The sequence below is a fragment of the Ambystoma mexicanum genome, chromosome 12 (genome assembly GCF_040938575.1).
Source record: "Ambystoma mexicanum isolate Mex_15411 chromosome 12, UKY_AmexF1_1, whole genome shotgun sequence".
Lineage (NCBI taxonomy): Eukaryota > Metazoa > Chordata > Amphibia > Caudata > Ambystomatidae > Ambystoma > Ambystoma mexicanum.
The window spans coordinates 865,727,684-865,743,707 of record NC_090936.1 but is presented as its reverse complement, the minus strand read 5'-3'; the positions used below and the strand labels follow the sequence as shown (position 1 = coordinate 865,743,707).

The 16,024-nt window shown below is 48.5% G+C and overlaps 1 protein-coding gene across 1 annotated transcript in view; it reads left to right on the top strand.

The window, feature by feature from the left end:
• The first annotated feature begins 15,512 nt into the window (after positions 1 to 15,512).
• LOC138514077 (solute carrier family 23 member 1-like) overlaps positions 15,513 to 16,024 on the top strand; it is a 1,133,216-nt gene continuing 1,132,704 nt past the window's right edge. The window contains exon 1 of the mRNA XM_069629338.1: positions 15,513 to 15,810. Coding sequence (XP_069485439.1) covers positions 15,736 to 15,810 — 75 coding nt within the window. The 5' untranslated portion in view covers positions 15,513 to 15,735. The remainder of the gene's footprint in view (positions 15,811 to 16,024) is intronic.

The window sequence follows — 16,024 nt, the reverse complement described above, 5'->3', positions numbered from 1 at the left end:
TCTGGATGAGTTGCAGAGGGCGGAGAGTAGAGGCAGGCAGATTTAGATAGAGGCTGTTACAGTAGTCCAGCTTAGAGAGAACCAGGGCTCTGGAGACAGTGTGCTTCTGGGGGAAGGAGAGGAAGGGAACAATACCTCTAAGGAGGTGCAGCTGGTAGTGTGACTTCTTAGAGACGTCAGAAATGTGAGGAGAGAAGGAGAGTGTGGAGTCGAAGATGACCCCAAGGTTTTTAGCCTTGCAGGTAGGAGCAGGAAGAGGGCCTAGAGAGGCCAGCCAGAGAGCAGCAGGAAAGGAGGGAGTGGGTGTGCCGATGAGTAGAATCTCAGTCTTACTGGCATTAAGGCAGAGGTCATTGATGGCACACCACTCCTGGATTGCAGACAGAAAGTCAGAGATGAGGAAAGGAGAGGAGGAGACCGAGGGTAGCCTGAAAATGAGCTGGGTATCATCCGCATAGCACTGAAAGTTGGGGCAGAGAGCAGCGATGGGGTGAGCAAGGAGTGCCAGATATTGGTTGAACAGCCAGGGAGATAGGTTAGATCCCTGGGGGACACCACAGGTAGAGAAAAAGATGTCAGATAGGAAGGATCCAAGTTGGACCTGGGAGGGTCGATTGGAGAGGAAAGAAGTCAGCCACGCCAGTGCCTGACCAGTGATACCCTGGTTATCACAGAGGCGGTCGAGCAGGATGGCATGGTTGACAGTGTCAAAGGCAGAAGAGAGATCAAGCAAGATGAGAACACACGGAGTGTTAGAGTTAAGGTTGGAGAACAGGTCTTCATGGATGTTCAGGAGAGCTGTTTCTGTGCTTCTGGCCGCTCTGAAGCCAGACTGATGGTCATGAAGAGAACCCACAGATTAAGCTGGGAGATGGCCAGTTTCTCCAGGAGCTTGCCCAGGAAGGGAATGATGGAGTTTGGGCGATAGTTAGCCGGGCAGGAGAGGTTGGAGGAGGGTTCCTTAAGAAGAGGGTGCACAAGAGAGTGCTTAAGTGGGGATGGAAGACTCCAGTGGTGAAGGAGTGATTGCAGAAGTCAGCCAGGGCAGGAGCCAGGGAGTCGATGTGGTCCTTGATAGTTTTGGAGGAACAGGGGTGAACCTGTTTTGACAAGACATTCATGGATCGGACTTGTCTGGAAACCTCATCAGCAGAGAAAAGGGGAAAGGCAGAGAAGGAGGGAGGGGGGTGGCTGCAGAAGAGCCAGAGGAAGAGCAGGGAATAGGGGGAGGGAGGCGGTAGGAGGAGAGTGAGGACAGGATGTCCTGAGTTTTTGAAATGAAGTGAGAAGCCAGTGCCGTGCAGAGGGCCTGGGAAGGGACAGGAGAGGTAGAGACTGTGGAAGGATTGGCCAGTTCCTTGCAGATTTTGAAGAGTTCAGCCGATTTGTTAGATGCCGCAGGGATGCGGGCTTGGATGTGAGGTCTCTTCTTGGTGAGGACCGAGAGCCGGTATTGTCTTTGCAGCATGCGGCAGGCCAGTTTGTCACAGGATGAACTTGAAGCACGCCATTTCGAAGCACGCCATTTCCTCTCGGCCACCCTACACTTGCGTTTTAGGGAGACGAGGTCCGAGTCATACCAGGAATTACACTTGGGTTTGGGCTTCAGGCCGATTCTCATGACAGGGGCAAGGATATCAAGAGTATCAGATATAGAAGAGTGGAGCGAGGAGAGGGCTGTGTAAGGGTGAGAGTCAGCCAAAGGGGGAGGAGGGGTGAGAAGGTGGCGGCGAAAGCCTCAACTAACACGCGCTTCATAGGTCGGATGACCGAGAAGGTGGGTGGCAGTGATGGAGGAGGCTTGGCCTGAGGGGTAGGGAGGTTGAAGTGGGAAGATAGGAGAAAGTGGTCACTCCAGGAGAGAGGAGTGGAGAGAGCGGCAGAGAGGGGAATGTCTGAAGCGATCAGAGCATCAAGAGTGTGCCCTGCAGAATGAGTCGGGCCAGAGGGGAGAATGGTTAGTGAGAGAGAGTCACAGAGGTCACAAAAGTGTCCAGAGGGGGGACAGGAGGCCTCCAGGTGAATGTTGAAGTCTCCAAGAAGGAGGAGTTGAGTGGTAGAGGCAAGGAGTGAGGAGGTGAGGTCCGCCCACTCAGAGAGGAAGGGAGAAATCTGACCAGGTGGCCGATAGAAAGTAGCCACAGTAAGGGAATGGCTAGGGGAGAGAGAGAGCCTGCAGACGAGGCATTCAAAAGAAGAGTAGGCCTGCGTAGGTGTGACAGAGGCAGGAATCCACTCGGGGAAGATAAGGGCTACACCCCCACCGGAGCGGTTGGGCCTGGGTGAGGAAAGGATTTTATATCCGTCGGGTAGGAGCGTGTCGAAGCTGGTGACAGAGCTGGCCATGAACCATGTCTCAGTAAGACCGAGGACATCGAGGTCAAGTTCTTCGAAAAGACGGCAGATGTCGGAGGAATGCTTGACAGCGGAGTGAGAGTTAAGAGTGGCAATGTGGAGAATGTTTCCCTCCTTGAAGGACCTCCGGGGAGGTGTACAGATCAGAGGTACGCCCTGTGGAGGTGTTGATGGATCCTGAGAGGGGGCAGAGAGGGAGGGGAAGGCATGGTAGCCAAGGAAAGGGGAGGGGGAACAGCAGGAGAAGAGAGGAAGTTTATGAGGCGTGGGAAGCGTCTATCAAAAAGGTGCAGGTTGGCCTGAGGGCCTTGGACCAGGGCGGTCCCATTAGAGTAAACATTAATGATGACTTTAGAGGAGAGGAAGGAGGCCAGGAGGGTGTCCCAACGGGTGCCACCATTGATGGGAGAAGAGGCGAAAGGTGAGAGCACAGAGACCATATGAAGGGTCCATAGGTCCGGCGAAGGCATGACAAAGAGGATGTCGGTGAGAGTTTCCTTGGAGGAGGCACTGGTGTAGGTGTCAGCGATACGGAGGCCTGAGTTGGAGACCAGGATGTCCTTTTTAAAATTCTTCCTACCAGATTTAGTGAGGAGAGCAGGATAGTCAATAGAGAAGCAGTTAGCGAAGATAGGAGAGACAGAGAGCACCATAGGTTGGGCGGGAGAGGAGAGAGGTGAGAGGGAGAGGGGGAGACACTGGCGAGGATGAAGAATAGGCACTCAGGATTAAGGAGCTAACAAAATCACATTTTTGCTAAGTCCGGTGAGGCACAACTAGGTTTGAGATTCCTGAATGGGAGACAAGAGGCCCAGTATTCACAGCGCAGATATTAAGTTTTAAAACTGGTACAGTGCAAGTTATAGCAATAAAAGGAGAGAAAGTACACCTAAGTTTGAGATTCCTGAATGGGAGACGGAAAGGCCTAGTTTATACAATGGACATTTTTGTAGTACAAAGCAGTGCAGACACACTATAAGAAAGAATAGCTGGGAGTGGAAAACCAGCAGGTGGGAGGGAAGGTGACAGGCTGCTGGTGTCCCAGGCATCCCCTGCGTACATCTGCAGACACTAACAGGGAGCCACCCTTTGCCTGGGGCCCTTAGCCGCGGGGCTGCCGGGCAGAGGCTACCCAGGGTGGGTGAGAGAAAAGGGGGAGGGGGCCAATCAGATGGGGTGAGGAAGGAAGGAAGGGAGGGAGGCCGGGAAGAGAGGAGCACAGGCGGCCTCAAGGAACAACAAAACTGGCAACAGAAACAAAAATGGTACATTCACAAGGCCCAGGCGGGCAGATGAGCTCGGATGGAGTACTGTGATCACCCGCTCTGCCAGGCAAGAATGGCGAGCGCGGTGAAACAGCTTGCCACACTACCCAAAGCAACGGGGCACCGTGAGCCAATCAGGGGGGTGGGCGGGTTGGGAGGCAGACGGGAAGGAGGGACACAGGGAGGAAGGAAGGAAGGGAGGGAGACCGGGAAGAGAGGAGCACGGGCGGCCTCAAGGTAGACCAAAACTGGCAACAGAAACAAAAATGGTACCTTCACAAGGCCCAGGCGGGCAGATGAGCTCGGATGGAGTGCTGTGAGCACCCGCTCTGCCAGGCAAGAATGGCGAGCGCGGTGAAACAGCCTGCCACACTACCCAAAGCAACGGGGCTCCGTGAGCCAATCAGGGAGGTGGGCGGGTTGCGTGGCGGGCGGGAAGGAGGAACACAGGGAGGAAGGAAGGAAGGAAGGGAGGGAGGGAGGGAGGCTGGGAAGAGAGGAGCACGGGCGGCCTCAAGGAACAACAAAACTGGCAACAGAAACAAAAATGGTACCTTCAAAAGGCCCAGGCGGGTAGATGAGCTCGGATGGAGGGCTGTGATCACCCACTCTGCCAGGCAAGAATGGCGAGCGCGGTGAAACAGCCTGCCACACTAATCAAAGCAACGGGGGTCCATGAGCCAATCAGGGGGGTGGGTGGGTTGGGAAGCGGGCATGAAGGAGGGACACAGGGAGGAAGGAAGGAAGGAAGGAAGGGAGGCCAGGAAGAGAGGAACATGGGTGGCCTCAAGGAAAAACAAAACTGGCAACAGAAACAAAAATGGTAATTTCGCAAGGCCCAGGCGGGCAGATGAGCTTGGATGGAGTGCTGTGATCACCCTCTCTGCCAGGCAAGAATGGCGATCATGGTGAAACAGCCTGCCACACTACCCAAAGCAACAGGGCTCCGTGAGCCAGTCAGGGGAGTGGCCGGGTTGGGAGGCGGGCAAAAGGAGGGACACAGGGAGGAAGGAAGGAAGGGAGGTAGGCCGGGAAGAGAGGAGCACGGGTGGCCTCAAGGAACAACAAAACTGGCAACAGAAACAAAAATGGTACCTTCAAAAGACCCAGGCGGGCAGATGAGCTCGGATGGAGTGCTGTGATCACCCACTCTGCCAGGCAAGAATGGCGAGCGCGGTGAAACAGCCTGCCACACTAATCAAAGCAACGGGGGTCCATGAGCCAATCAGGGGGGTGGGTGGGTTGGGAAGCGGGCATGAAGGAGGGACACAGGGAGGAAGGAAGGAAGGAAGGAAGGGAGGCCAGGAAGAGAGGAACATGGGTGGCCTCAAGGAAAAACAAAACTGGCAACAGAAACAAAAATGGTAATTTCGCAAGGCCCAGGCGGGCAGATGAGCTTGGATGGAGTGCTGTGATCACCCTCTCTGCCAGGCAAGAATGGCGATCATGGTGAAACAGCCTGCCACACTACCCAAAGCAACAGGGCTCCGTGAGCCAGTCAGGGGTGGTGGGCGGGTTGGGAGGCCAGCAGGAAGGAGGGACACAGGGAGGAAGGAAGGAAGGGAGGGAGGCCGGGAAGAGAGGAGCACGGGCAGCCTCAAGGAACAACAAAACCGGCAACAGAAACAAAAACGGTACCTTCACAAGGCCCAGGCGGGCAGATGAGCTCGGATGGAGTGCTGTGATCACCCGCTCTGCCAGGCAAGAATGGCGAGTGCGGTGAAACAGCCTGCCACACTACCCAAAGCAACGGGGCTCTGTGAGCCAATCAGGGGGGTGGGTGGGTTGGGAGGCAGGCGGGAAAGATCCTTTTCTGATCTACGGGAAGATATTAAGACAACCTAAGGGATAAGTTGGGTATAGTGCTGGGGAACGGGGATCCTTATTAATCAGAGCATTGAGAGAAGATAGGGAGGGTATGTGTTATGTGTTGTATGTGAACTGTCTATTGGTCAAGGTTGTGTACTGAATTTGTTATGTCTTTTGTGATCACTGCATTTTGATAATGGCTGAGATAACTGTACTGATGTCCTATGAATAAGTGGTCATTGTAACTGTGACACTCTTTAAGATCTGGTGAAGGTGTATAGAAGTGGTATATCAATGACATAATACTGGTGTAGTTAACGTTGTAACTACATAACGTACACACACCAGCAAGATGTACAAGGGAGGGAGGAGAACTTAACATGGGTGCCGAAACACCACTGGACCATATTTGCCAGAGTCTACCAGGTTATGCATAGAGAATTACTAAATACCATGATCAATGGATCACGGAATTAAAAGGAGAAGGGCTACCACAGCTATGGCCCCAGGGAGGACCATTTGATAAGAACATACTAGATATGGTGGCCAAATGCCTATTTGTAAAATATAAAGGAAAACAATTACAGAACAGAAGGAGATATTAGACCTATGGAGGTTATTTGAAGAGGTGCCTCCAATAAAAAGGAAAGAGCAAATAAAGGAACAAATTGCATCTACCCTGGCAATAGAGATTAACGGAAAGGAGGGTGAAGAAAAGGAAGGGCCAGTAGAGGTTGTAAGAATATACCCCCTCTTAAACAAACCAGTGTCAGCTGAGGGATACAGTGATCCGGTGTATGTGTGAAAGCCCACCGCCCCAACCACACCACGACATACAGCACCCCCGCCATATGAGTGCCCAAGATCGAGTGGACAGGTGAGTACCCGGGCAATAGATATCGGAATGTTCACAGAAAAGTTAGACTCAAGGTTATCGTTACCCCGGGGTGAACTGTCCAGACTAAGGGATATATGTGGATCGGGTACTTCCAGCTTCGATCAAACACAGAGATCATGGACACCCGATAGATCCGTAGAGGAAGGGCAGAAAAAGGGGGAGATACTGTTTCAAATAAATGATGAATCAACAAGGATAATAGAGCTAGCGCAACACACGCCTGAGAGGGAAACAATGGGAGAGGGTATGGCATCGGGAGGAGCTAAAGAACTGTGCTGTGATATAGAGGAAGATGAGTTAGAAGGAAGGAGAATAGGGATCACAGCAGGGGGAGTACCGGTGAGACTAGACGAAACACCTCTGGGGCGGGCAATGGAAGAAGAATGGAATGGGAGGCTAAGAAACAGACTGGGGAGGATGACCGTGTTGGGAAAAAGAGGGACAAAGGTGAGTACGGGGAAGGGAACAAAAGGAAGGTTGCAGTTGTCCCTGATACATAGGGGAGGAGGGAGGCCAAATTATATACCCTGGCTAAGATGGATAAGGCCAATTTGTTGAAATTACTGACCCCTCTGTCAGGAGGTGCACGTAAATGGGTATATGCACTTGAGAAAAACACTGCAGGGGTTCCTTTGGCAGTAGGTGATGTTAAAAGTTTTCTGGTGTCTGCAGTGGGTGATCAAGCTGATCGGGTTTGGGCGAAAGTAGGCTTCCCAGGAATAACATTAGTTTGTGACCGACATGATGGTGCTTCCTTTAACACAGTAAGAGCATGGATATGAGACGCATTAAGGGAATACATTCCCAGACACATCAGACTTACAGTCAGTAATGCAATGCACAATGAATGATGAGGAAGATGCAGTGGCTTTCATTTTACGGGTGCAGGAGATGTGGAGAGCGGAGACGGGTACGGCCTGGAATCAGTCAACCTCCCTGTTTTACTTTATAATAAAGAGAGGGCTCCCGAAGTATGTTCAAAAAGTGCTCAATAAAATAGCTGGTATTGAAGCCAAAGGCTGGCTCGAGATACAAAGCATCATAGTACACTATTGCAAAAAGATCAAAGAAAGGGAGAAGGAGATAGCACAGAGAAGACTGGCAGACGAGGCAAAATTAATTCAGATGAAACTAGTTAAGGTCACAGCAGCTGTAGCCGCGCTCCCCACAGACAGGGACAGAGAGGAGGATGAAGGGTCAGCAGTAATACAAGCAAGAATGACAGCTAATTGGGCAGGAAATGGACAGGAGCAGTGGAATGGTGAGAAACAATACAGAGGGCCACAGTGGCAAGTGAGGAGCACCCGTGGAGGAAGAGGTGGGTACAGAGGGCAAAGAGGGGGTGGTCCAAGGGTATGGAAGGTAGAGTGGGTACAGAGGTCCAGGTCTAAGGGAAGGACAAGGGAATTGTTGGAATTGTGGGAGATGGGGACATTTTTCAAGGGACTGTAGAAGCAGAACCATGAATAATTATCAAAAGGAACAGCAGTATGGCCAACCTCACCCAGGGAGCTCATATGGGCTGCCAATGGGAGGTGGAGGGAGAGAAGAACAGCAGGGTCATAGATACACAGATGAGCGCAGAGCACCGCCGCGTAATGTTCAACAACACCCACAATACCGCAAACACATGACACATGTACAAGATAACCCTTTCATCACAACGGCAAATGGTGCACCCAGACCCATTGTCGGAGTGGCGGTTGTGTCAGGGAATGCAATTGACAATGGGAGAACAACAAGGCATCCAGCATAGGACAGCCCACAGGGAGCACTTGCATGTCCAGTACTATCAACAACCCTCGATGCAGCTGAGGGACCATTGGTGCGGCGGAGATAGGGATTAAACAATTCATTTTTATGGTAGACTCTGGAGCTGAAAATTCATGCCTACGAGAAGGCAGGTTTCCGTTATGTAATCATAAATTGGAAATGCTAGGGTTCTCTGGGGCGGTGGTCGAAGTTCCTTACACATAAGATTTGGATGTAACAGTAGGAGGGAAGAAAGTATGAGCACCTTTACTGTACTATGAAGAATCACCAATTAACTTGCTGGGAAGGGACCTCCTCAGCAAGCTCAATATGACTATATTGTTCACTGAAAGAGGGATAGTTTGCTCGACACCGGGGATCTGCCCATTGCGAGTGATCTTGGTAGTACACACACGAGCCACAGCACCGGAGGTACGTGGTATACCAGTTGATCCAGATATGTTCATTCAGGGACTAAAAACGCTAGCAAGAGTGGTCCCTGAGTTAAAGTGGCAAGAATGGAGAGTGCCCGCAGAGTTTGTTTTCCGTTCTATAGCATGCTCAGAAATAATACCAGGAACAGTGATGTCCTTAGATTTGCATGCAGTACAGGTGTCAGCGCAAAGAATAGCAGTTATAGGAATGGACATACATGGGTGTCAGTGGCAAACAGTATTGTGTATTAATGCTAACATTGCACTGCGAGATTTGTCCGACAAGGACCTTTTTACTGATTCAGACAGTTCTGGGAGATAGTGATGGAGATTGCAATCCCCTGCGATTTCATGATACAAACAAGGCAGTTGCCAGTACAGCTAATGGCAGTGGTAGGGGCTCCGCCTTTCTTTTTTGATGATGACATGCAACTGGTGCCACAAGAATTGTGGACCACAGGCCCACACGATGTAAGATTGTTGCGCAAAGTGACACCAGTAAAAATAAAACTCAAACCTGGGGCATTGTTGCCGAGGGTAAAGCAATACCCCCTGTCTAGAGAAGCAGAAGAAGGGATAAAAGAAACAATATATGCTCTGTTAGTGCAAGGAATAATAGTGCCCTCAAATTCACCATGTAATACTTGCATCTACCCCATCAAGAAAGGAAAGGGCGGGGCATGGAGCGAATTTCCTTTGGTCCCAAATCCTGCATCAATTTTGTGTAGTATACCCAAAGATGCATCATACTTTACAGTGGTAGACTTGAAGAATGCATTCTTCTCAGTCCCACTGAACCCTAAATCACAATATTTGACAGCATTCAACTTAGGAGGGAAAAGATATGAGCATTGTAGATTACCTCAGGGATACTGTGAGAGACCAAGTATATTTAACAGAATTTTACATGAAGATCTAGGCAATATCATCACAAAGAGCACAATCATTCAATATGTGGATGATCTCCTGATGTGCGGGAAAGATGAAGATGAGTGCAGGAAAGACTCTATTACACTTTTGACATTACTGGCCCACAAAGGTTACAAGGTGGACAAAGAGAAATTACAATACTATCAGGAAGAAGTGTTGTATCTGGGTCAGTTGATATCAAGGGATGGTGAAAGAATCATACCAGACAGGGTATGATGCAGTACGCGCTGCAGTACGCGCTGTAAATGAGCCAAAGACTGTGAAAGAAATGCAGACGTTTCTCTGCATGTGCAATTACTGCCATGCTTGGATATCAAGTGAAAAGAAAAAAAAAATGCAGGATACACAAAACCATTACTACAGGGACTCAAAGAAGCACAAAGAGAAAACACAGAAATACAATGGAGAGCAGAAATGCATGATGCATTCAGCACATTAAAAGAACTGATCTCAACAGCACCAGTACTCGCAAACCCAGATTATGAACACGAGTTCTACTTATTCTCACGTTGTAATGGGACACTCATGACAGCAGTACTAACACAAAAAACATTGTTAGGTCATAACCTCTGGCGTACTATAGTAGTACACTAGATGAAGTCATGCAAGGAGACTTCGCTTGCGAGCAGTCTCTCACAGCTGCATCGTTTGCAATAGAGAAAAGTGAAACGATTGTGATGGGATGTTCTGTGACGCTGTTTGTTGAACATTCACTATTCACAATATTAGAAAGATCAAAAGCACACTGACACAACAAAGATCAACAGCTTTCGAGATTATCCTATCCAGTGCCAACATACATATAGCGATATGTAAAACAGTTAACCGTGCAACATTTACCACAGAAGCGTGCACAGTGGAAGACATGCAAACACATGATTGTGCTCCAGACAGGGTAGAGGAGAGGATGTAGACTCACCCACAGTAAGCGAAAATGCCTTATCTGAAGGAGAAATATATTTTATAGACGGGTCAGCATCAATAAATTCAGAGACAGAAGAGAAACATGTGGGGGCGACTAGAGGAAGGTGAATAAGAAATACTTATCCATCAAAGGCTACCTGCCTACTACTCAGCACAAGCAGCAGAGTTACTAGCGCTCATCGAAGCACTACATGCAGCAAAGGGATGTGCAGTAACAATGTATACTGACTTTGCATAAATGACAACAACAGTACATGGGGGATTGGCTAGATGGGGGAGAAGAGGATTCCAGAGAGCAGACGGATCCCCAGCTAAGCTACTAAAAGAATTGAGAGAGGTGCTAAAGGAACCTACAGTTGTAGTCATAGTGAAATGCCAGCCCCATACAAACAACAATGACGTCATCTCTTTAGGAAACGAAGCAGTGGACGCTGCCGTGAAAGAAGCGTCAAATTTAGGCAAGGGAAAAGCAGGTGAGTACATATTACAGAAACATGTGGAAGAGGATCGCCCTGATGGGTATAATTCAATGCCCATTTCCCAGATATTAGAAATGCAAGAAGGGGCGGCAGTTGAGGAGAAGGAGTTGTGGGAAAAAAGAAGGTGTAGTCAGTTATCCACAGACTTCCTTTGGCATCAAAACAATACAGATACAATAGTGATGCCCCATAAGCTACTAGAAATAGCATTCCTACAGCCTCACTTCCCAGCTTATAATGCTAAACAACACATTGCCACAGAGATACAAAAACATTGGTTTGCACCAGGGCTGCAGGAGCAAATATCAAAAAAGGCCATGGAATGTGCAACATGTCAGATGTGTAATTCAGGGATGACACTCAGAACACTGCAAGGAACATTGCCTAAACCAACAGGCCCATTTAGAGAGCTGAATATTGATTACACCAACATGGGAGAAAGATGCAATGGGTCACGATACATGATAGTGGTGGTTTGCCCATTTTCAAGGTGGATGTAGGCAGGGTCGTGCGCCCACCCGGATGCAAAGTGCGCTGCAAAGTTCCTAGTGCGGGAAGTGTTTTCGCACTGGGGAATCTGCGACGTAATATGCTCAGATAATGGGACACATTTTGTCAATGATCTGTTCAAAGAAGTAACAGAAATGCTGGGAATAACACATAAACTGTGCACTATTTATCACCTGCAATCAAACAGCGTGGTTGAGAAAATAAACAGCCTCCTGAAAGGGAAGTTGTTGAAATTGTGTTTCACACTAAAAAAGAATCGGGTGTACTTCTTACCCTTGGCCTTGTTTGAACTGAGAAATCAACCCAGCAAGGACCACCATTTGTCCCCTCATGAAATTCTGACAGGAAGATGCATGCATACAGCACACTCCCCACTCCGCAGACATTCGGATGCTCACAGAAGTGCGACAGTACTAGGGGAAGAATTCAACAAATACTTGACTAAGCTCACAAAAGCAGCCTGTATGATTGCCAGGCAGCTAGCACCCCGTACAAACAAGAAGCAACAAGTGAAACAATAACGCCAGTGGCAGACAATACAACAGGTCAGCTAATGCCAGGGGAGATGGTGTATGTGAGAAGTTTCGCACATTGGTGGAACTCTCCAAAATTTCAAATTTCATGGCCCATATGAAGTGGTGTATTGCACACCCACTGCCGTAAAGGTGAAGGGGCTCAGATATTGGATAGATTTGACAGATGTACGAAAAGCTTATGAGAGTGTAACACAGGAAACAGAAATGGGAATGGCAGAAGAAGAAACACAAACTTAATAGGAGAAAGTTGTAGATTCAGGGGTACAAACATGACAGAAAGAAGACGCATTAAATGAAGAAATATAATGATGTATATAACAACGTTAATGGAACAAAGAAATGTTACTGTCTCTCTCTCTCTCTCTCTCTTTTTCCCTCTCACAGCTCTAAGTAATAATATGCTAATAGTAATAGTATATGAGTTGCTTAATACACTTTTATGTCTCATTACGTAGGAGAAACCATGGAAAAGGAGGGGGCCCCCGATTTAAACAACATTAGAATAGATAGAAATGGAAATAGTAACTTTGACTTGCGTAGATACAGTTATGAGTGTGGTCTGTTCGTGTTTGCTATGATATTCTTTTCAATGATGTTTGGACTAGTAATATATTGGGTAGTAGCATTCATATCAATTGATATAAATGAGGGGGGAGGGAATGGGACGAGCATGATAACACAAGGGACCCACCCCATATGGGATGGCTTTAAACTAATATGGGGACATGGCACACACCACGGTGGCACACGGCATACAAATAGTACAAGTGATGAACAGGTATCACCACGCCCTACTGCCCCATACAATGCTTCTGAATATAACATTTACGAGCTAAACGACCCAAATTCTTCTGAATTACCTTGGTTATATGATGACACCACCACTACTGTAACACCACCATTTGAAACTTCTATAGGTAATCAATCCCCCACGAGTGTACAGCAAGAAAATGCAGAGAGAGACGAGAGGTTTCTTGCCCTATACAATGAATGGGAAAGGGGGGAGCGGGGGGAACACCTTTGACTCAGCATAATGTAGAGAAAGAAATAGTGCATCCTAAAGGTGATAAAAGACGAAGAAGGGAGGCTGGGAGTAGGAAGTATGATGAAAATTCTGGGTTAGGGCTTGACACAGTAGAAGATCCTCAACACCCACACCAGTCTAACAAATGGTATGTTGACATGAGTTCCACTGCAAAGCAAACCACTAACAAGAGCTGATTTCGTGTGTTCTCTTATTCCCCACGCCTCGGGTACCCCCAAATTACTTCTGCCACAAGAATTACCTGTAGCAGATGCCAAGTGTCTCCTTCATCTAGCATTATGCAGAATAAAGAACACCTTCCAGGCACACACCGTCTCTTTTGAAATGTTACAGAACGAAAAAACTTGCTATTCAAGAGTCAAAGGGGTGGTGTGCCTGAAGGAGCCATTCTTAGTGATAAAAGGAACATTGTATTTGGACAATAAATGGCAAAACGAGCAAATTACATGCAAAGCAGAGGCACTACGAGGGTTGGCAGTTGAAAAGTTGCAGTGGATACAGAAAACATGCGCTCCGATATGGGCCCAAAACATCACAAAGCTCACTTGGGTCACAGCCCTGGAAAAGCCCTTCAAACTACAGAAAGAAATTACCTACGAGCTGTGCTTTCTCAGCGAAGGAAAAATAAATATGGGCACAAATAAGAACTGTAACAAAACGCTCATCATCCCAGACATGAAGAAGGGGACAGCTGCATTGATGGATATGTACTGGGTGTGCGGTAAGCAGGCATACTTGCACCTCCCACAGTCATGGAGGGCCACGTGTTCTCTGGCAACGTTGCATTCCGCCCTGATGGTAGTCCAGGAGAGTCATATTCAAGAGGGGAAGGGGCTGCCGCAGACCTAACTTTGGGACGCAACAGAGCACTTTACAATCATAGGGGGAGGAACACAGTGAAAGTAGCAGAGAAAAAAGGGGCAGGTTGCTAACAGGGAATGAAAGATGGGATCATTGGCAGCAAGGGATCTATAAGTAACCAGGAGGGGAGATGGTGGGGAGCAGATCACTGAGTTTCAGGCAGGGTGTGGAGAGCTGGTTGTGTGGACTGAGGTGTGAAGGAGGAGCCATTCCTAAAAGAGGAAGGTCTTGAGCGCTTTCCCCCACTGTAAACGTGATGGGGCAAGTTTGATGTTGATGGGGAGGAGTTTGCAGAGTCTTGAAGTGTAGACAGAGCCTGTCTTCTGGTGTTTTCCTTCCTGCACTGTCGTAATTCAAGTCTGCACATTTCCTTACTTTTCGTGGATCGCAGGCCTCTGGAGATGTGGGTTTCTTAGTGAGGTAGCTTGGGGCATCAGGATGACAACTTTGTAGATGATGCTACAAGATTTGAAGATGATACAGGATTGCAGTGGGAGCCAGTGCAGTTCGATGAGGGTCGGGTGACGTGGTCAAATTTACAGAGTCCTTTAATGAGTCGCACTGCAGCAGGCAGGGCACATTTCAGGGGTGCCAGAGTAGTTGCCGGAAGGCCTTTCCAAAGGGCATTGCACCATCCAGCTGGGAGAGGACCAAGGCTTGGACAACAGATCTGAAGTTGTTTTCTGGCTTTGAATTTCGAATGTGCTGTGCTTGAATATTTAATGCCTCCTTACGTTGGCAGTCCATTTCTTTCCCTTTGGTATTTGTGTGGCAACGCTATATTTTCTGTGAATTCGGTATGGTTTCCACTTTGATGGGCGGGTTTGGGAGTTTGAGCGGCTCTTCCTTCCCCAGGCTCATTATTCCCTGTATTCTTGCATTTTTGCATATTCCGCCCCTTTTCACACTTTGCTCTTGCCATTCCTTTGCGCGGCTAATATGACGCTATCAGCGCTGAGCTCATTGTGCTCGCCACAGGGTGCGAAGTAGGGAAGGGTCGCGCAAAGTCCGATCTCCGAATCGTTATTAATATTTTGCATGGCACCAAGGCACCTTGTGCTGTGCAAAGCATTTTGTAACACAGGCCCAACGCTGTTTTAAAATGTGGTTGCATTTTACGTGCTTGTGCAAACCGCGCTCGTGTTGTAGCTTCAAACTGGAGTGACCCCTTAGATAGCCACTTAGCCTAATGCGCTGAGGCGGCTGACAAGTGGCAGGCAACGCTTTAGAAATCCTTCAATAAATACAAACTCATAACTTCATTGTGACACTCTTGGAAAAACGCTAGGCTAACGTGCAAGTTTTCATCATTGTACATGTGTGGTCCGAGCATTTGAGGTGACATTCTCTGACCATCCTCAGAGTTTGCTGTGTTAAGTAAAGAGTTGACGAGATTGCGGTGTCTAATAGTCGAACATTTGCCAGTTTACTTTTTGATCTTTCTGGTCCATATAGGCAATATAAAGGAGTCGGCATGTTATGGCTTAGCTGCCTGCGTCATCTTCCTCGCTGCCTTATCTGAGACAGCCTCGTTAGTCACACGCCACCTCCTTTCCCCGTGGAACTAAAACCTGAATAAAGGGACACTGTTATCTCATGCGTCCCCCTTCCTTTTATCCGTCAACTGCTTCATTCTTTCATTCAAGTTAATGACGGACTTCTCTTTCCGGATGGACTTTACTCCTCTTCAGATTAAGTAACTCTGCACATGACGAACACGAGCTGGAGAGGGACACTGATCCGCGCAGAAGCAATTATTTCAGGTCTGCTCCGCAAATTACACGTTCAGATGTGTATCTTGTGTATATGACATCCTATTGGGCATACAGGCCACGGGAGTCATACCAGGCCCGACGGGCACTTTAAAGCAGCCTGCCTCCTCTCGGAGCAACCTTTCCCTCTGAACAGAATCGGGAGCGCCCCTTTGACGCTGCAAGATGGTTTCCTCAGCAAACACGCGAGAGGCGGCGGCGCTGGAACTCGTCTGCGCGTGCAGCCCGCCGGTCTGTGAGGTCAGTGATAGGCGCTCTTCTGGGTTCATGTCCGTGCACATTGCTGTTTTAGCTGTGTGATGGCAATGTGGTTTATGGCCTCGTTAAACCCTATTAATGAGGGGCCCTAAGAACGGTCTGCTGCGGCCTCGCAATCACATGATAGGGGGTTTATCCAATAAGAGGTCGCTGTGATTACAGGAGAGGCATTATAAATAATGACATGTATATATAA